At 35.0% G+C, this 22,599-nt stretch overlaps 1 protein-coding gene across 6 annotated transcripts in view; it reads right to left on the bottom strand.

Annotated features, from left to right (window-relative positions):
• pum (pumilio) overlaps positions 1-22,599 on the bottom strand; it is a 631,542-nt gene that overhangs the window by 276,856 nt on the left and 332,087 nt on the right. For 4 of the 6 annotated variants that reach the window (XM_067757886.1, XM_067757890.1, XM_067757888.1 and 1 more), the window contains exon 3: positions 328-375. The exons of the other annotated variants lie outside the window; for them this stretch is intronic. In XM_067757886.1, the coding sequence (XP_067613987.1) occupies positions 328-375 (48 nt within the window). The remainder of the gene's footprint in view (positions 1-327; positions 376-22,599) is intronic. 6 annotated transcript variants of the gene reach the window in all.

Genomic DNA, 22,599 nt, shown 5'->3' with positions numbered 1-22,599 from the left:
TATGCTAACTATTTTTAAGTATAAATAAAAGGATAGAATGAAGCAGTTCTCATAAAAAAGTAAAATGAATACATATCGCGATGCACCTCCGGGAAGATTAAGGCTGAGCTTCTTAATTTGCATCGTGCGCCTTAACAATTCTTCCTACAAATTGGCGGTAGTACTTTGAAGTAGCGCAAAAGTAATTCTTTCAAATTGTACTGTTATTACAATAACTTGAAAACTTAAAAAAATATATGGTTTAGTGAAATATAAATAATAACTTAAGTTAAATAAACTTAAGTTATAAGTTAATTTAAATAAAATAAAATAAGAAACAATTCTTACAACAGCATGTCCATAGTCCAGGCCAAGAGCAGAGTTTGTCGAACTTACCTGCAAAGAAACGAAAGAAAAAAATAATGAATTTATATTAGAAAATTATTGAAGTAAATAATAACGCATACATGAAAGAACAATAAAGTAGCAAGAAAAAAAGAATAAAAGTAAAATGTATACGCTTTAAATTAACATTATCTTATACAATATATTCAACTTCAGCAAATTGATGATCTTAAAATATGTTTCCAAGAGATAAAAGATGTAAGTAAAAGCCTGCTAAAACAACGCAGCCAAAGAGGAGGCCCCTAAAATGGTAAGGAAATGTAATAAGCTAAGGAAAAACACAAGAGCTAACGATTATGCAAATTACATTTGTTTTATACAAGCCTACTTAAAAATCCATTAAAAAATTTACATAAATCAAACAAGGTTCATACATATAATTTGAAATAAAAACAAAAAAACATGCAGAACACATACTTATGTGGGTAGAAAGGAAGCGAATATTGAGGAAAATAGACAATTTACTCAACTTTACAACCATGTGTAGTCAATCATATGAGCTTATGTAAACAGCAAAGGCTGCGTTGGAGGATGTGAGCATTTGTTAGGAAATCAATGCAGTACCCACAAGGGTAGTGACATATAATTTTTTTTATTGAGATAGGTCGTATTCACTCAGCAGTGGAAACGCCTTAACAAATTCCATACGTGAACGAACAGAATAGCACTAGAAATGTTACCAAAACAATACGGAACTCGAGCCGAAAATGAACTGGAACAAAAAGCAAAAACGAAACAGAATTGGAACAAAAATTATACCGAAGTCAAAAACGAATGGATACTAGAACCGAAACCGAAGTGGAACCATAACTAAAGTCGAGCTACATCTAACTAGAACTGGAACTCAACTCGAATTAGAACTTATACCGAAACCGTAAATAAAACTTAAGTGGAAATCGAAACCCAATCGAACTGAAACTAATTGTAAGTGAAACCCAAACCGGAGCTAGAACCGACAGCATATTGAACCAAAACTTAATAACTACCGGTATCGAAACCATGGCGTCAATCCTAAATAGAATCCGAAACTATTCGAAAATAAAATCAAACCAAACTAGCACTTATTGTGAAACTGAACCGCAGCCATAACTAGAATCAAAACAAAAGCGAGACGGTAAATCAGGAAAAGAAGTCTTATCGAACTGGAACCGATACTAAAATGAAACTTTATCTGTGTTCGGAATCGAAAACGTAATAATAAGGGTAACGAAACTAAGAACGTAACCAAAAATAAAAAGAACCTAACTCGCCAAACCGTTACCGACACTGCACCCGATTTAGAACCGCAGCCGAAATTGAGATAAGAGTGGAAGTAGAATATAGTCAAAATAGCGATCGTACCGAACCATCACTAAAGAGGAACCCATGTCAAAACTGAACCCAACATCATCCGGAAATAGAAGCAAAACCGGGATAAGGCTACGTTGAAATGGCCGATTTGGAGTTAACGTAGATTGAAAATATCATTAAAGCTTATTCGACAAAACAGAAAACACTGATCAGAACTAGAGTTGAAATATGTTATAAAAATAACTGTGGCACCGCGCAAAGAATGAAATCAAAGTAAATTGGAAATAATTCCAAATTAGACCGACGCCTTATTGGCCAAATACCGGAACTGAAACCGCAAACGCAACCTAAATCAAACCCAAAATAGAAATCGTTTTTATAGTCGAAGAAGAAATAAATAACGGAGATAAGTTCTATCTTCGACTATAGCCAAAAAAATTGAACAAGTGAATGAATTCGTGTACATACATATAGTTCGAAGCGAGGCTGTTAAGAGTAGTTAAGTGAACGAGAAGATTCATAAAATCTTTCACGCACTAGTCGGGCTAGTTCCCCAAAGTGCAAGTTGCGAAGCGTACTGGATGTACAAAAGCGAAAACGAAAAGGGCAGTAACAGTTTTTATCAAATTTCATTTGTTAAATTTTTCTCATTTAATTTACGATAATTTAAGAAAAAAATACCGTGTGGTTGGAAGCCGTTAAAGTAGCACACTAACATCCATTTGGTGGTGAGCTTATTTGGGAAGGCGACAACCTGGCTAAGACACTCCGAGGTCCTATTAAGGTGGCAGACACACTATAGCAAACAACAATATTATATATTAAATAATTTATACCTCATTTATTGGCAATTTAATACCGCAAAAAAAAATTTAAAGCTGCGTCCGGTTCCGAGAAACGGGAGTGTCTGCTAGCTTAAGACTCAAGCCAGCAGACACTTCGTGAAAACACGACCTACGACTTCCGAACGACTTGGATAATTGATATTACATTTATTGGCAATTTAGTACCGCAAAAAAAATTTAAAGCTGCGTCCGGTTCCGAGAAACGGGAGTGTCTGCTAGCTTAAGACTCAAGCCAGCAGACACTTCGTGAAAACACGACCTACGACTTCCGAACGACTTGGATAATTGATATTACATTTATTGGCAATTTAGTACCGCAAAAAAAAATTTAAAGCTGCGTCCGGTTCCGAGAAACGGGAGTGTCTGCTAGCTTAAGACTCAAGCCAGCAGACACTTCGTGAAAACACGACCTACGACTTCCGAACGACTTGGATAATTGATATTACATTTATTGGCAATTTAGTACCGCAAAAAAAAATTTAAAGCTGCGTCCGGTTCCGAGAAACGGGAGTGTCTGCTAGCTTAAGACTCAAGCCAGCAGATACTTCGTGAAAACACGACCTACGACTTCCGAGCGACTTGGATAATTGATATTACATTTATTGGCAATTTAGTACCGCAAAAAAAAATTTAAAGCTGCGTCCGGTTCGGAGAAACGGGAGTGTCTGCTAGCTTAAGACTCAAGCCAGCAGGCATTTCGTGAAAACACGACCTACGACTTCCGAACGACTTGGATAATTGATATTACATTTATTGGCAATTTAGTACCGCAAAAAAAAATTTAAAGCTGCGTCCGGTTCCGAGAAACGGGAGTGTCTGCTAGCTTAAGACTCAAGCCAGCAGACACTTCGTGAAAACACGACCTACGACTTCCGAACGACTTGGATAATTGATATTACATTTATTGGCAATTTAGTACTGCAAAAAAAAATTTAAAGCTGCATCCGGTTCCGAGAAACGGGAGTGTCTGCTAGCTTAAGACTCAAGCCAGCAGACACTTCGTGAAAACACGACCTACGACTTCCGAACGACTTGGATAATTGATATTACATTTATTGGCAATTTAGTACCGTAAAAAAAAATTTAAAGCTGCGTCCGGTTCCGAGAAACGGGAGTGTCTGCTAGCTTAAGACTCAAGCCAGCAGACACTTCGTGAAAACACGACCTACGACTTCCGAACGACTTGGATAATTGATATTACATTTATTGGCAATTTAGTACCGCAAAAAAAAATTTAAAGCTGCGTCCGGTTCCGAGAAACGGGAGTGTCTGCTAGCTTAAGACTCAAGCCAGCAGACACTTCGTGAAAACACGACCTACGACTTCCGAACGACTTGGATAATTGATATTACATTTATTGGCAATTTAGTACTGCAAAAAAAAATTTAAAGCTGCGTCCGGTTCCGAGAAACGGGAGTGTCTGCTAGCTTAAGACTCAAGCCAGCAGACACTTCGTGAAAACACGACCTACGACTTCCGAACGACTTGCATAATTTATATTACATTTATTGGCAATTTAATACCGCAAAAAAAATTTAAAGCTGCGTCCGGTTCCGAGAAACCGGAGTGTCTGCTAGCTTAAGACTCAAGCCAGCAGACACTTCTTGACAACACGACGTACAGCTCCCTAACGACTACAATAATTTATACCTTATTGATTGCCTAAATGTTTCGTTGTCCTGAAAAATATTTTCACTATACCAAAAGGAAAAATTTAATTTTATATTTTGCCGACCCTAATAAATATAAATTATAACTTTCGAAAATCAGTGAGTTGCATGTTACTGATTACTGAAAACTTAGCAACACTTAACTTGACTTAGAAGTCTGTTGAATTTTGATTTTCTATGTAAGTTCTAAGTGACGTTTACATTTTGAGATGCCATTTATTTGTTTCCATTTCATTTTGACATACAGATTGACACTTATTGATTATGATGCCAGAGTGTATGCGCTAAGTGGAGTATAATCGGTGCTAAATTGCCAAGTTTACGCCAAGTCAAGTCTATGCTAAGTATCAGTAATGTGCCCTTAAGTCTGAAGCCAGCAGACGCTTCGCGAAAACACGTATGAACATACATGCATACATACATATGTACACATGTACAATGTTCATGTTACCGCGCATACAATGAATTAAGTAATGCGTATATTTAGTTGCATCAATATGTTGATTGTTTTTGTGTTGATGATGGTCGCAACTATAACGGTTTATGAAATACATGTCGGTCTTCTTTCTTTCGAAAATCAGAGAAAAGTTTGTGCATATTTCGTATTTGTATTTTCCCGCTGCGCGCAGGATTTCTGATAACGGGTACATATGTGCTTTAGGGTGTGCCGAGAAAAATAACTTTTCAATTTCCATCCTCTCAAATATTTCTATTTTATTAAAAAAAAAACCCTCACCAAAGATGGGTCCTATAACTCCACTCTACAGGGTACGATATTTTTATTTTATTTTCCCATTTCGTTAACATGGGAACAACTATTTTTTGTCCAAACTTGAATTTACTCAACTTTTTTCGAAAATCTTTTATGTGCCGTTTTGCCTAGTTTTGAGGTCTTGTACAGGTTAAAAAAAAATAAATGTAAGGCGCGATAACCTCCGAAGAGATCTAAGGCCGAGCTTCTCTTCCAATTTGCGTCGTGCTCCTCTTGATTTTTCCCTAAAAATTGGCCGGACGGGACCTACATGTTTTATGCCGACTCCGAACGGCATCTGCAAGGCAGATGAGTTTTCACTGAGAGCTTTTCATGGCAGAAATACAATCGGAGCGCTTGCCAGACACTGCCGAGGGGCGACCCCGCTTAGAAAAATTGTCTTCTAATTGAAAAATCTTATTTCTAAAATTTTGATGTTGCTTTGTCCGGGAGTTGAACCCAGGGCATACGGTGTGATAGGCGGAGCACGCTACCATCACACCACGGTGGCCGCCAAAAAGTTTTTATGATTTTTTTCTAATCATATCATTTGAAAAAACCCTTAATGTATTTCAACCTTAATTACGAGTTTATGTTATTATTATATTGTTTTAGTTATGGCTATGTGAATTTATGCTTTATCATTTCAATACACTTTTTAAGTGTGAAATAACTGTTTACACAATTTCGTCAAAGAACACAACTTCAAATGGCCACGACTTTTGGACAAAAATCGTAATTAAGATCTCAATATATTAAAGAGTGTTTATAAATGATATGATTAGAGAAAAAAATCATACAAATTGTTTGAAGCCTGTACAAGACCTTAAAGCCCGGCGGGAAATCCGTTTTTCGGGTACCACTTAGGGTGGAGTAATAGGACCAAACTTTGGTGAGGGTTTTATTTTTACATCAAATTGAAACATTTCAGAGGATAGAATTTGGACAAAATTTTTTTTCGAACCACCCTAATATGAACTTTTTCATATGTACCCATTAGCGCAGAAATCCTGCGCGCATGCCATTTGAAACATATCGAAATACAAACTTTTCTCTGATTTTCGAAAAATAGTAGAGCGAGATGTATTTTAGAAACCGTTATAGTAGCAAACATATCAGTTTGTGCTAACACATACACAATCAACATATTCATGCAACTAAATTTACTCATTACTCAAATCATTTGTAGTAAGTATGCTCACTACCTTGAATGTATGTTCCAGCGTTGCCACTCGCGCAATTTTTTTTGTTCCTAAAGTGTATCATTCCTGAAAAAATGTATCAATTCGTTTTAATAGATTGATACATACTTTTTGAGTCATTTCGTCTGAATTTTATATAATGTGTGAAACAAAATTCTGAAATTAATAATATTTAAAACAAAACATCACCGCACTATTTTGGCTAAACGGATCACACAACTGAATTTTATAAAATTTTACCAACGCTCAGTTTTAAATAAATGTCGCTGTTATAAAGGTTTTTCTATTTAACATATCGAAACGCGTTTATTTAAACGGAATTATTGTTTATACGTTTTTTAACAAACACTACTTATTTTAAACAAAACTAATACCAACAAAATAATTATGTAGAAGAAATACGGTTTATCTATATATATAATATAGATATAAAGGAAAAAATAAATATCATTCTAAAATTTGATTTACTCTAAAACTGCATACTCAAACATTTTTTAGAAATCTTACTGATAATTTGTAGTTCCCATGACAGGGACAGAGCTTCAATCTTCCAAAATAAAATGTATACATTTTAGATTTTTTGTATATTTGTATCCACTCATTAAAAATGTATTCAAATGTATACAATTGTATCCAAATGGCAACCCTGGCATGCACATTGTACATATCTGTTTTCATATTTACGCACTAGGGTCGATCTCCTGCGATCTCATGCTATTAGAAAATATTGTTTAGGACAACGAAAAATTTAGCCTGTCAAAATTGCAGGTTTTAATTTTAATGTTAAGAGGTGCATCATGCGAATCTAGTTTTCTCTTACAAATTACATGGGGAATTTTTATTCGATGTGTACCTACGCTTTAATGACGTTTACTTAATGATCCGGTCTTATAGCGTTTTCTTTTCTGGAAAAAGTGTTATGATTTTTGTACGCGGCGCAAGAGTTGTAAATATATTTTGTTCTATTCTAAAAAGCAGGTAACGCCTTTACGGGGTATTTCGTTCTTTTGTGTAATTGTTGCAGGCTCGCAACGCAAAAGCGTTACACTTTTACCCTGCAAAAAATGGCGGTGTGGCAGAACAACCCTGCTAAACCACCTGATCGTGGCAATTTATTTTCATAACTTCACAAATTTTTAGCGACGAAAATTTAAATGAAGGAAATAATTCTGTGTGCGTTTTTGAAAATCAGCTAATACACGGGGTAGCCATTTATGTTCTTTGCATGCACTATAAATGTTGCAAATTTTCTGGGGTAGGAGTAACTCTATTAAGGCTTTACCATTTACTTAGGAAAACTTTTATTTCAGAAAAGAAAACTCTATTATTCTCCTGGAATATATGGCAAAAGTGCGTAAGTTAGTCTTAACATTTTTTTTTTAAAATCAACACGGCTTCTCAGCTGCTTGAAACTCAAACTTTTTTATACGAATGGGTATTGCTCATCATTAAAGACCCAGCGCAGGTACACTTCAAATAAAAAATCAAAACCTTCCCATATAATTTTGTATGGAGAAACTAAAATCGCGATGAGGCACTTCTTAACATAAAAATTAAAAGCTGCAATTTTTAAGGACCATCTTTTTCGTTGTTCTCAACAACATTTTTACTATACCAAAAGAAAAAATTTTACTTTTTATATCTGGCCCATCCTAAAGAACATAAATTATGAAATACATCTTGCTCTTCTTTACTCTTCATACACATCTACATTTGTGGTTAAAAAAACGCTTAGATAATGTTTAGGAGGTCCATCTAGCGGCAATTATTGAAGACTCGCAGCAGTGGTAAATAACTTGCTACAAAACGGGTTGTTCTGAATAGCGGAGGCACGCACCTCTGTTGGTCATAGTGTATAACCTATAGCTGAATCGGTTACAATTAATAGTGGACACACACCCTTTTTCGGTCATAGAAGTGGAGAATGACGCAGAGATAAAACGGAGAGACACATTTCAGTTGCAACTGAGTATAATGCATACCGCAATTTGGAGTACTAATTTTAGGCGCAAAAATTTCATAATAGATAAAATTACACCTTAAGCAGTCCATATAATGCTTGAGTGCATATGTATGTATAAAAACACAGCTATAATGTGAAAATCATACCATTTAGAATTTCACTGCTATTTCGTGTTCACAACTGAACATACATACATGTTAGCGCGCATACTTGCTAGACTACTGTTGACAATTTGGTCCGTTGGTTCCTTTTTTAAATTTTGGTCCTTTTTAGAAAGTAGCCACGATTTTGGTACTTTCCTTTCCTTTTCACTGAGGGAAAAATTCAAAATACTGCTCACAAAATTTGCCACACACTCGTTAACTCACATATAATTTTCAATTTACTTCAATGTAATTCTTAATATAAAAATTGCTCAGTCAACAAAATGTAACAGAACAATGACATTTCACCAACGAGATAATTTAGGCTAGGCATTAAAAAGAGATGTGTTGGATCCTTGGGCAAGCACATTGTCATTAAATTTGGTGAAAGACATAGGCTTATCCTAGAAATGTGGAAATGTTATACCTAAATAATTAACGTAGTATTTGTATACTTTTAATATTTCTTTTCTATTTAATAATTTAAACTCAGCTGATGGTATCTATTTTTTGTAGGAAACCAAGGAAAAATCTTAAATTTTTTATATTTCACAACGAAACAACACTCTAGTAAATTGACGAATTGTTTGTATAACAATAAACTAAAAGAAAAATTTGACCCTTTTTTGAGATTTGGTCCTTTTTGGATGAATTTTGGTCCCAAATGAAAACATGATGTGCTTACTACAAATGATTTAAGTAATGCGTAAATTTAGTTGCATAAATATGTTAACAAAAAAGGAAACGTTTGCTACTATAACGGTTTATAAAATGCATCTCGCTCTTCTTTCTTTCGAAAATCAGAGAAAAGTTTGTATTTCGATAAGCTTCAAATGGCATGCGCGCAGGACTCCTGCGCTAACGGGTACGCGTGGGGTATGCATATTTTTGTATGTAATTATCATTTAGTACAATTTTTTGATGGTTTCAACTTCTTTGTTGCCGAATTCGATGTTTTATTGTTTCGCGATTTGTTAACTAAAGAGGTTGCTCTGAGGAATTTCTTCAGTTGCAAATAAGAAATAGATTCAAAAAGTTGTGCGTTCTAAATAAATGTGATAAAATATTATTTATTAATAGAGTGAATTTTGTGTTATTTTTATACGAATTTAGTCGACATTTCTTTAAATCGCGAGCGTGAAAAAGTGTATCAAGAAGTAAGTATTTTTTTAATTCATATCGCAACATTTAATTAGAGCACAATGCACTAAACTTTTGTTTTCATCAACATTTTAAGTTGGGTGGTAGTGGTAATAATTTCCAATTTTACAAAAATTGATTGAAAACTATGAAAAAGATTATTATCTTCCTTCCACTTACACACATGTTCTGCTTGATGTATAACTAGGAATTTTTCACACGCTGCATGTTGTCGTAGGCAGGAGCAATGCAAATGCATTTACTTTAAATTCAATCATTACCTTACCATTTAATAATGTACATAACTGTCGCATTGACATTTCAATATTAGAGCATGAACTCATAATACAAACAGACATGTGTGTACCCACATAATTAATAGCTGTGTTTTTTTTAGTTCTATATATGTATGTACGTTTACGCGAAATTGCTGCGCATAAAATTTGTCCTATTAAATTTCAATACACATTATACTCAGATGTAACTGAAATATGTGTTTTTGTTTCACCCTCTAGACTAATTCTAACAAACGCATGTATGTATACCTACATATGCAGCTACACCGAAACAATAGCCGTGTTTTTTTATACTCGCGTATACGTTTCGTTTGCGCGTGAAAAAACGCCTATCTTTTCTTAGATAATGCTTAGGAGACCCATCTAGCGGCAGTGGTTAAATAACTAACATAACATCACATGGTGTACCGAAAAGCGGAGACACAACCCTCTGATGGCCATAGGGTATATATAGCTGAATCGGTTGCGATGAATTGTGGACACACATAGAATACATAGAATTAGTGTAGAGGGTGAAACAAAGACACATATTTCAGTTACATTTGAGTATAATGCGTATTGAAATTTAGGACAAATTTTATGCGCATCAATTTCAGAGGTGTATTTAAAGTTTGTCGCTTAGCAGTCCATATAAAGTTTAAGCGTAAACGTATATAGAAGTAAAAAAAACACAGCTATTGTTATATAACTAGAACTAAACTACATTTCTCTTTATATTGAATAAACTAGTCTACAGTGAACCACCAAGAGGCGTAGTTTTATCGTGCTATTTTTATTTTAATTTAGAGCACAGCTCAGTCCCTGTTTCGAATTTTTTCCGCGGTAAGAAAAAAGCTTCTTCACCCTACAGTAACAGTTAGAACATACCATAATAGCATGTTCCAAACAAATCTTCAACCTGGCTGTCATTTTCATCCTTATATTCAGAACTCGAAATTTCTTCCTCCAAAAGTAGTTTGATTTGCTCTTGATTCATTTTGATAATTACAGGTACCTTCAAAATAATAAAAAAAGGACGTGTGGCACTCGGGGACTGCCACGGTAAAGCTATTGCATATTATCACTTATGCAATTATAATATTTATGCAACATTTTGTTTTCTTTGATATTAATTCAAGTTTTGTCTTTGATATTAATTCAAGTTACACTTTTTAAGCGTGGTGACCGATAAGAAAACAAATTTTTTACTTTTATTGATTAAATCTAGTGTGCAGGTCATCTGGCATCTGGCGGTTACCAGTGCCATCTACGGCGCAGTAGTGAAGATAGATGTACACCAAAGACAACAACCAATATTCGCATAAATAGATCAAATTTTATGTGATCAGCCTGTTGCTAACACCGAAACTTTTGCTGTTATTAACAGATGTTATTCGATGATTTTATGTACATATATCAGTTACGATTTTTTTTGATTCAGTCGCCACGCTCAAAGCCCGTGATAAAATTTATGCAATAACTTAAAATCAAAGGGAACAACTATGTACGTAATTACTGTACTAAGTTCAACAGCAACAAAGGCAATTCTGTACAGCGTGTGTGTGTGTGTGTTGGTGTGCATCATCTAGCGTGCAGGTCATCTGGCATCTGGCGGTTACCAGTGCCATCTACAGCGCAGTAGTGAAGATAAATGTACACCAAAGACAACAACCAATATTCGCATAAATAGATCCAATTTTATGTAATCATCTTCTTGCTAACACCGAAACTTTTTCGAAACTTTTCGAACCTTTTTTGACAAATATCCGTTACGGTTTTTTTTGATTTAGTCGCCAAGCCCACGATAAAATCTATGCAATAGCTTAAAATGCACAGCAATGAAGAAAAAACACAAAAAAATTTTACCTGCACAAAAAGTTACACATATACCCGTGCCGGTCTCACAGACCAATTATTATCAAATACACCAGTATGCCCGTCTCGCACAAACACTAAAACAAAGCCTGTAAAAAAAGCGGCAGCTAACAGAAAATTCAAATTTCTAGGGTTGCTGGAAAAAAGAGTATTTACGTAAAAGCGTTTTGTTGGTCTCACAGACCAACGCGCGGGTATAGGAAGGTTAAAAGATACCAGATTTCCTGGAATCTTTTCACAATTTAAGTCAATACCTAAATACATATGTATATCAAGACTTCCTTCAAAAAAAGTTTATTTCAAAGATCTGGATGTATTCAGATTCCATGGTTAAGCAAACTTGCCCACATTCAAAATGCTATATATTTGGTTCCACTCGTCGTTTTTGTTTTATTTTGAAGGTAACGACATTTACTTTATAACTGCGTTAAAGAAAGATTTTATTTTATAAAATCGAAATAGTAAATAAATAATAAAATTATTATTTTATAAAATCGAAATAGTAAATAAAAGTTATACTTTTTAAACAAATATTACATACTTTATTCCCCTTTTTATTTTATTTTGTTAGTTCAAAAAATATTAACTAATTTCTCACGTTACTACGACCAGCTTGCCTACATTTACTTACAGCAAGCAATAGGTGGCATTAATTGTATACAGCTAACGCGTGCCTACATATGTATGTATATACATATGTACGTATGTATGTATGCATGGTCAACTTAACAACAACAACATACATATATATATATATATATATATATATATATGCAATCATTGTTGTAGTACAAAGGACAATAGGATACAAATAAAAAAATAATTTCTACTCCTTTAGTTATTTTATAAATTTTATTTTCATTCACAAGCACATTTCAAAACCTTCGTAAGAAAATATATGTGTACACTAGGGTGGGTCGATTTGTATGGACGAAAGTTAACCGATATCGGGCCATCGATTTTTCGATAGTATTTGGGCTCAGGAAAAAAAGTTCCACTACGCATACCCAAAGAAATAATTTTCGAGCCCGCGAAATGTAATTTTTTTGACTTTTTTCGACTTTGATTTTTAAGGTTTTTTTTCATGACCTACTAAAAAAATTTTCATATGTATACCCTGTCCTACCCAAAAATATCCGCTAAACGTTGTCGATAACAGTTTTTGAAAAAAAAAGAATATTTTTTTTAGCGGACATTTTTTGGTCGGAAATGAAAATTTTACATCAAATGAAGATTTTTTAGTAGGTCATGAAAAAAAACTTAAAAATCAAAGTCGAAAAAAAGTAAAAAAAAATTATAATTTTCACAGGCTCGAAAATTATTATTTTTGGGCATGTGTAGTGGAACTTTGTTTTCCTGAGCCCAAATCCTATCGAAAAACGATGTCGCGCTATCGGTTAATAAATCGACCCAGTATAGTGTACACGTTTAGATACCTCATGTAATAATATAAAAAATTTCCTTTTCGAAAATAGAATTTAATAATTTCTAATAATAAATTATAATTTATATTAATTATTTTTGTAAAATTAATATTTTACAAGTTATTATTAAATTTTGTTATTTTATTGTGTTTTTGGTATGGTTGTATATTTGATACTTTGTTCCGCCCTTTGAACTCATTGAGCTGGGTTAGAAATATTTAAATATCGATGTTCCAAACAAGAACTATTGCTTTCAAAATTTTTGCATAGAATTTTTTTGTCAAAAATTTTTAAGGTGTTACTTTTGTTTGGCACGTTGTCCTTTTCAAACTCTCAATATCTCTCGGTATGCTTGGCCATGAATTAGGTAAGTGGCAATAATATAAAATAACCTAGTTTCCCCATGCAATTTTAACAGGCTAAATTTTTCGTTGTCCTAAACAATATTTTCTAATAGCATGAGATCGCAGGCACATTGTACATATCTGTTTTCATATGTACGCACTAGGGTAGATACATATGAAAACAGATATGTACAATGTGCCTGCCAGGGTTGACATTTGGATACAATTGTATACATTTGAATACATTTTTAATGAGTGGATACAAATATACAAAAAATCTAAAATGTATACATTTTATTTTGGAAGATTGAAGCTCTGTCCCTGTCATGGGAACTACAAATTATCAGTAAGATTTCTAAAAAATGTTTGAATATGCAGTTTTAGAGTAAATCAAATTTTAGAATGATATTTATTTTTTCCTTTATATCTATATTATATATATAGATAAACCGTATTTCTTCTACATAATTATTTTGTTGGGATTAGTTTTGTTTAAAATAAGTAGTGTTTGTTAAAAAACGTATAAACAATAATTCCGTTTAAATAAACGCGTTTCGATATGTTAAATAGAAAAACCTTTATAACAGCGACATTTATTTAAAACTGAGCGTTGGTAAAATTTTATAAAATTCAGTTGTGTGATCCGTTTAGCCAAAATAGTGCGGTGATTTTTTGTTTTAAATATTATTAATTTCAGAATTTTGTTTCACACATTATATAAAATTCAGACGAAATGACTCAAAAAGTATGTATCAATCTATTAAAACGAATTGATACATTTTTTCAGGAATGATACACTTTAGGAACAAAAAAAATTGCGCGAGTGGCAACGCTGGAACATACATTCAAGGTAGCGAGCATACTTACTACAAATGATTTGAGTAATGAGTAAATTGAGTTGCATGAATATGTTGATTGTGTATGTGTTAGCACAAACTGATATGTTTGCTACTATAACGGTTTCTAAAATACATCTCGCTCTACTATTTTTCGAAAATCAGAGAAAAGTTTGTATTTCGATATGTTTCAAATGGCATGCGCGCAGGATTTCTGCGCTAATGGGTACATATGAAAAAGTTCATATTAGGGTGGTTCGAAAAAAAATTTTGTCCAAATTCTATCCTCTGAAATGTTTCAATTTGATGTAAAAATAAAACCCTCACCAAAGTTTGGTCCTATTACTCCACCCTAAGTGGTACCCGAAAAATGGATTTCCCGCCGGGTTTTAAGGTCTTGTACAGGCTTCAAACAATTTGTATGATTTTTTTCTCTAATCATATCATTTATAAACACTCTTTAATATATTGAGATCTTAATTACGATTTTTGTCCAAAAGTCGTGGCCATTTGAAGTTGTGTTCTTTGACGAAATTGTGTAAACAGTTATTTCACACTTAAAAAGTGTATTGAAATGATAAAGCATAAATTCACATAGCCATAACTAAAACAATATAATAATAACATAAACTCGTAATTAAGGTTGAAATACATTAAGGGTTTTTTCAAATGATATGATTAGAAAAAAATCATAAAAACTTTTTGGCGGCCACCGTGGTGTGATGGTAGCGTGCTCCGCCTATCACACCGTATGCCCTGGGTTCAACTCCCGGACAAAGCAACATCAAAATTTTAGAAATAAGATTTTTCAATTAGAAGAAAATTTTTCTAAGCGGGGTCGCCCCTCGGCAGTGTCTGGCAAGCGCTCCGATTGTATTTCTGCCATGAAAAGCTCTCAGTGAAAACTCATCTGCCTTGCAGATGCCGTTCGGAGTCGGCATAAAACATGTAGGTCCCGTCCGGCCAATTTTTAGGGAAAAATCAAGAGGAGCACGACGCAAATTGGAAGAGAAGCTCGGCCTTAGATCTCTTCGGAGGTTATCGCGCCTTACATTTATTTTTTTTTAACCTGTACAAGACCTCAAAACTAGGCAAAACGGCACATAAAAGATTTACGAAAAAAGTTGAGTAAATTCAAGTTTGGACAAAAAATAGTTGTTCCCATGTTAACGGAATGGGAAAATAAAATAAAAATATCGTACCCTGTAGAGTGGAGTTATAGGACCCATCTTTGGTGAGGGTTTTTTTTTTTAATAAAATAGAAATATTTGAGAGGATGGAAATTGAAAAGTTATTTTTCTCGGCACACCCTAAAGCACATATGTACCCGTTATCAGAAATCCTGCGCGCAGCGGGAAAATACAAATACGAAATATGCACAAACTTTTCTCTGATTTTCGAAAGAAAGAAGACCGACATGTATTTCATAAACCGTTATAGTTGCGACCATCATCAACACAAAAACAATCAACATATTGATGCAACTAAATTTACGCATTACTTAATTCATTGTATGCGCGGTAACATGAACATTGTACATGTGTACATATGTATGTATGCATGTATGTTCATACGTGTTTTCGCGAAGCGTCTGCTGGCTTCAGACTTAAGGGCACATTACTGATACTTAGCATAGACTTGACTTGGCGTAAACTTGGCAATTTAGCACCGATTATACTCCACTTAGCGCATACACTCTGGCATCATAATCAATAAGTGTCAATCTGTATGTCAAAATGAAATGGAAACAAATAAATGGCATCTCAAAATGTAAACGTCACTTAGAACTTACATAGAAAATCAAAATTCAACAGACTTCTAAGTCAAGTTAAGTGTTGCTAAGTTTTCAGTAATCAGTAACATGCAACTCACTGATTTTCGAAAGTTATAATTTATATTTATTAGGGTCGGCAAAATATAAAATTAAATTTTTCCTTTTGGTATAGTGAAAATATTTTTCAGGACAACGAAACATTTAGGCAATCAATAAAGTATAAATTATTGTAGTCATTAGGGAGCTGTACGTCGTGTTGTCAAGAAGTGTCTGCTGGCTTGAGTCTTAAGCTAGCAGACACTCCCGTTTCTCGGAACCGGACGCAGCTTTAAATTTTTTTTGCGGTATTAAATTGCCAATAAATGTAATATAAATTATGCAAGTCGTTCGGAAGTCGTAGGTCGTGTTTTCACGAAGTGTCTGCTGGCTTGAGTCTTAAGCTAGCAGACACTCCCGTTTCTCGGAACCGGACGCAGCTTTAAATTTTTTTTTGCGGTACTAAATTGCCAATAAATGTAATATCAATTATCCAAGTCGTTCGGAAGTCGTAGGTCGTGTTTTCACGAAGTGTCTGCTGGCTTGAGTCTTAAGCTAGCAGACACTCCCGTTTCTCGGAACCGGACGCAGCTTTAAATTTTTTTTTGCGGTACTAAATTGCCAATAAATGTAATATCAATTATCCAAGTCGTTCGGAAGTCGTAGGTCGTGTTTTCACGAAGTGTCTGCTGGCTTGAGTCTTAAGCTAGCAGACACTCCCGTTTCTCGGAACCGGACGCAGCTTTAAATTTTTTTTTGCGGTACTAAATTGCCAATAAATGTAATATCAATTATCCAAGTCGTTCGGAAGTCGTAGGTCGTGTTTTCACGAAGTGTCTGCTGGCTTGAGTCTTAAGCTAGCAGACACTCCCGTTTCTCGGAACCGGACGCAGCTTTAAATTTTTTTTTTGCGGTACTAAATTGCCAATAAATGTAATATCAATTATCCAAGTCGTTCGGAAGTCGTAGGTCGTGTTTTCACGAAGTGTCTGCTGGCTTGAGTCTTAAGCTAGCAGACACTCCCGTTTCTCGGAACCGGACGCAGCTTTAAATTTTTGTTTGCGGTACTAAATTGCCAATAAATGTAATATCAATTATCCAAGTCGTTTGGAAGTCGTAGGTCGTGTTTTCACGAAGTGTCTGCTGGCTTGAGTCTTAAGCTAGCAGACACTCCCGTTTCTCGGAACCGGACGCAGCTTTAAATTTTTTTTTGCGGTACTAAATTGCCAATAAATGTAATATCAATTATCCAAGTCGTTCGGAAGTCGTAGGTCGTGTTTTCACGAAGTGTCTGCTGGCTTGAGTCTTAAGCTAGCAGACACTCCCGTTTCTCGGAACCGGACGCAGCTTTAAATTTTTTTTTGCGGTACTAAATTGCCAATAAATGTAATATCAATTATCCAAGTCGTTCGGAAGTCGTAGGTCGTGTTTTCACGAAGTGTCTGCTGGCTTGAGTCTTAAGCTAGCAGACACTCCCGTTTCTCGGAACCGGACGCAGCTTTAAATTTTTTTTTGCGGTACTAAATTGCCAATAAATGTAATATCAATTATCCAAGTCGTTCGGAAGTCGTAGGTCGTGTTTTCACGAAGTGTCTGCTGGCTTGAGTCTTAAGCTAGCAGACACTCCCGTTTCTCGGAACCGGACGCAGCTTTAAATTTTTTTTTGCGGTACTAAATTGCCAATAAATGTAATATCAATTATCCAAGTCGTTCGGAAGTCGTAGGTCGTGTTTTCACGAAGTGTCTGCTGGCTTGAGTCTTAAGCTAGCAGACACTCTCGTTTCTCGGAACCGGACGCAGCTTTAAATTTTTTTTTGCGGTACTAAATTGCCAATAAATGTAATATCAATTATCCAAGTCGTTCGGAAGTCGTAGGTCGTGTTTTCACGAAGTGTCTGCTGGCTTGAGTCTTAAGCTAGCAGACACTCCCGTTTCTCGGAACCGGACGCAGCTTTAAATTTTTTTTTGCGGTACTAAATTGCCAATAAATGTAATATCAATTATCCAAGTCGTTCGGAAGTCGTAGGTCGTGTTTTCACGAAGTGTCTGCTGGCTTGAGTCTTAAGCTAGCAGACACTCCCGTTTCTCGGAACCGGACGCAGCTTTAAATTTTTTTTTGCGGTACTAAATTGCCAATAAATGTAATATCAATTATCCAAGTCGTTCGGAAGTCGTAGGTCGTGTTTTCACGAAGTGTCTGCTGGCTTGAGTCTTAAGCTAGCAGACACTCCCGTTTCTCGGAACCGGACGCAGCTTTAAATTTTTTTTGCGGTACTAAATTGCCAATAAATGTAATATCAATTATCCAAGTCGTTCGGAAGTCGTAGGTCGTGTTTTCACGAAGTGTCTGCTGGCTTGAGTCTTAAGCTAGCAGACACTCCCGTTTCTCGGAACCGGACGCAGCTTTAAATTTTTTTTTGCGGTATTAAATTGCCAATAAATGAGGTATAAATTATTTAATATATAATATTGTTGTTTGCTATAGTGTGTCTGCCACCTTAATAGGACCACTCCGACATACTCGGTTTAAGGGCAAGCGGGGGATTTTCAGCGGCAGCGACTGTCTAACATAAGGTGCGGCTGCAAGCAGGCGACCATCTTGGATCAAGCGCCTCGCTATATACACGTACAAGTAATATTTTCATCCCAGCTGAGTGGGTTGCGTGCTGGGATAGGGACCCGCCACGCCAAAGCTCACTCCAATGAAAAAAAATAAGGTCCCAACCCTCGGATAAGAAGACAACCCTTAACCAATGATGACATACACAAACGTTTAAAGTATAATGACTTGAGTGCATGCACCTGAAATGTTCGTTCCCTAAGTGGGATAGGTGCAGATGCCGGGCTGGTTGATGTGCTCTTCAAAGCAAAACCGTCAGAAATCAATACAAATTTTGAGAGACCTATAATTTGTACTTTGATAGACTAAAAATAACTGGGCTACAAAACAGTAGACTAAAAAAAAATTCAGAAAAATCTGAATATAAAGTTCGGAATTTTTTTAAAGATTTCTCGCATTTTTTTGCAAACCTTTTTGAGATTGGTTTGCATACATTATATCGAAATTTTTCTTAAAGTTTTTCTTAAATTATCGAAAATCCAAAAATAAAATTTAATTGACGATGGCGGTAAAACTGGTCACTGCTATTTTCGTGCTCGCTGCTGTATATCTGGCAAATTATTATCAATATCAATAACATTTTGAAACGAAACAAAGTGTTCCATTTGCTTTTGATGTTCGAACAAAAATAGAAAGTAAAGGGTATAAGAATATCCTTTCATTTGAAATGTAAGCAACAGCGAACAAATAAAAATTCCCTTTTGAATATAATGAAACTTATGAAGCACTATTTATAAATTTGTTATGAAGTTCAATATATTGATAAAAGCTGTATTAGAAGCACATCGACTCATCATTCATGTAGACGAATATTTGACACAAATATCATAACAGATGAAAATATTCTGCACTCCTCACATGTGTAGTGTGAATATGAAATGTAGTCCCAAATGTAAGTAAGCTTACCTTTACGTTTATATGAAAAGAAAAACATGTGTCGACGGCTGCTCGAAGCAATACAACAACGATATGCTTTAGTAAAAGCGAACATCAATTCAAAAGCACTTATGTGTCAAAATGATGTTTTCAACACACACATACACACACAATGGTGTGCAAAGCACCTACATATGAGATATCTATGTAGTGACAAAAACGCCAAAATAGATATTAATCGTTGTAAAGGAACTACGTAGAAGTATTTGGCAGTATGCGTGCTTACCGCTACATAACGGAAGAGTGTTAAAATTGATGCCTTTAACGAAATGTTGTTCATATTCTTCCTGCTTGTCAATATCAACTCACAAGCGGGTTTATCACCTATGTCAATCAATACAAATTTAGAGAGAAGTGTTTTCATCATACACAGCACGTACGCCGTATTGGAACTTTTTCCCAATAGCAATATTTGCCAGCTTTTAGGCGCAGAAACCCCAACGCATATAAAGTTACAAATACATACAAACTTTTCTTATAAAATTCATATTCAAATCTATCGATTTAGCGCGCTACTATAACGATTTGTGCACATATTGTTATATATGTATATATCGAATAAGGGAGTGGAAATGATATCAAAATGGGGGAGCACAACAAAAACCGTCCTACGTGAAACGAAATGCGGAGTTGATCGTAAGGTGTAAACAGCTTGAAAAGAAAATTGGCAGTCACGCAGCCATATTGATGACGATTCGATTAAATTTGTTGACACCAATGTAGTTGTATGAATACATTTCTAAGTATTCATCACATGCAAGCGTTAATATGCGCACACACTCGCTTCCATAAGTATATTCACAAATTTATAAGCGTTCATCACGCGAGGCGGCTTGACAAAGAAACATTTCGCTTGTTTTTAAACGGTTTTATTTAGCTTGAGTTGACAGTCCGCACGGCCGTTGTGAACGAATCGTGTAATTGAAATTTAAGTAACTTCCCGTTAACTAAAGGCTTGAAACTTGGAATATAGTTCAGAACCCGATGACAATGCAATAATAAGAAAAAAATCGCCGCTAGGTGGCGCAAGGATCGAGATATTCGCAAAATTCGCATTTGTGGTCCGATTTGGCTCATATTTGGAACACATAATACATGCAAGAATAGAAATCGACCTGTGAAAAAAATCGCCGCTAGGTGGCGCATGGATCGAGATATTCACAAAAATCGTATTTGTGGTCCGATTTGGCTCATATTTGGAACACATAATACATGCAAGAATAAAAAGCGACTTATGAAAAAAAAATCGCCGCTAGGTGGCGCAAGGATGGAGATATTCACAAAAATCGTATTTGTGGTCCGATTTGATTTGGTCCATATTTGGAAATCATAATACATACATGAATAGAAAGCGACTTATGATGCCCGATTTGGCTCATATTTGGAACAAATATTGCATACAGTCCAGTAGAAGTGACATCAAAATATTTTGGAGTTGGAGGAGGGACAAGCATACGTGGCGCAGAGTCGAGTAAAGTCTTTGGAAGGATTATGTATTGAGGACCTAGGTTGTAACAAATTGTCAGGAAAGAGTCCTTGTAATAATGAGTCACTAAATTAACTAAATAGAATGAGAAATAATAGGCAATTAAATAAAGACTAAAAACTTGAAAATAAAATAATTAAAAAAAAAAATTAAGTTAAACGGTTTTATTGAAAACAATACTTACATGAAATAATAGTAATATGAAAAGCTAGAAAATAACTAGGTAGGTCCTAGGTACTAGTCATCACACTCCTTATCAATCTAGGGCGTTGATCAGACAATTAAATAAAAGCGTTGGACGCGTCATATTTCTATTGTGTCATAAGTAAAACCAACTGAACCTTAATCAGGTTATGCTACGCCTCACATTTTTAGAAATTTCACGCGCCCAACGCTTTTATTTAACTGTCTGATCAACGCCCTAGATTGATAAGGAGTGTGATGACTAGTACCTAGGACCTAACTAATTATTTTCTAGCTTTTCGTATTATTATTATTTCATGTAAGTATTGTTTTCAATAAAACCGTTTAACTTAAAAAAATTTTTTTTATTATTTTATTTTAAATCTTATTCAAGAAAATAGGTTTGAGTACCAAGTACTCGTAAAGTTCGAAATGTAAATATATAGGTGTACGTCTACAAAACTAAGTTATTATCTACAGCAAATTTATATCGAGGAGTTGTCCGTTTGTTATCGAACTGTTATCGGGGAGTCACCTACTTCTTGTAACAAACAGGTCACTTTTTGAAAAATTTTCGATAGGTAATCGACAATTTTTCGATAATAATTCGATATTTTTTCTATAAAAAGTATATGCATTTTTGAGAACCTATATATAACTTATCGATAAATAATCGATAAAAAATTTATATTTTTTCGAAGACAAACCTACAAATACTCGACAAAAGAGCTTTAACTCATCGACTTTTGTTATCGATAGAAAATTAATACCAATTCGACAACTTGTCTTTACTTCGTTGATAACTCATCTACACTGAAAGAAATGGTGCTAGTAAAATCAACAAATCTGCAAATTCTTTGGTTACCTTTTTTATAGTATACAAACTGTGCGCTGCAGATGGATATCTCTGTGTGGAATGTATGTATAAAAGGTGCTTTGAGTTCTTGGTGAGGAGGACCAATGTTCGGCCTGAGTGCGTCGTCAACCGGCAGTGGGCGGGCGCACAAGGGTCGATCTCGGGTTGGTAGTTCACTCGGATTAAAATAAAGAGAACACAGAAAGGATTTCCTCGTTATAAAATGATATTTAATTCAAGTGAAAGTAAACTACAATGTTGATATAAATTTACCTTTTCGTACAAATGATGGCGGTGGGTGTTGACAACCTGCACACACACACGTGCATGTGTATGAAACGCATGCACACAAATGCGGCGTAAGCGTGGGTGGCTGGAAATATTATTAAAACGTTAAGGAGGGGCGCCGTCAATCAAGTAAAAGTTAGGCATTGGGCCTAAACAGTTGTTCTCGATTTAACGGAGGTTCGGTGAAATTGATCGAATTATGGTTAATTCGACCGAGTTCTTTGTCAGGCGAACAAATTAGTTTAGTCATTTCAACAGAAGATAAATTGTCGCTCTTA

The sequence above is a fragment of the Eurosta solidaginis genome, chromosome 1 (assembly GCF_040869045.1).
Source record: "Eurosta solidaginis isolate ZX-2024a chromosome 1, ASM4086904v1, whole genome shotgun sequence".
NCBI classification, from domain to species: domain Eukaryota; kingdom Metazoa; phylum Arthropoda; class Insecta; order Diptera; family Tephritidae; genus Eurosta; species Eurosta solidaginis.
This window is presented reverse-complemented; position numbering and strand designations above follow the sequence as displayed.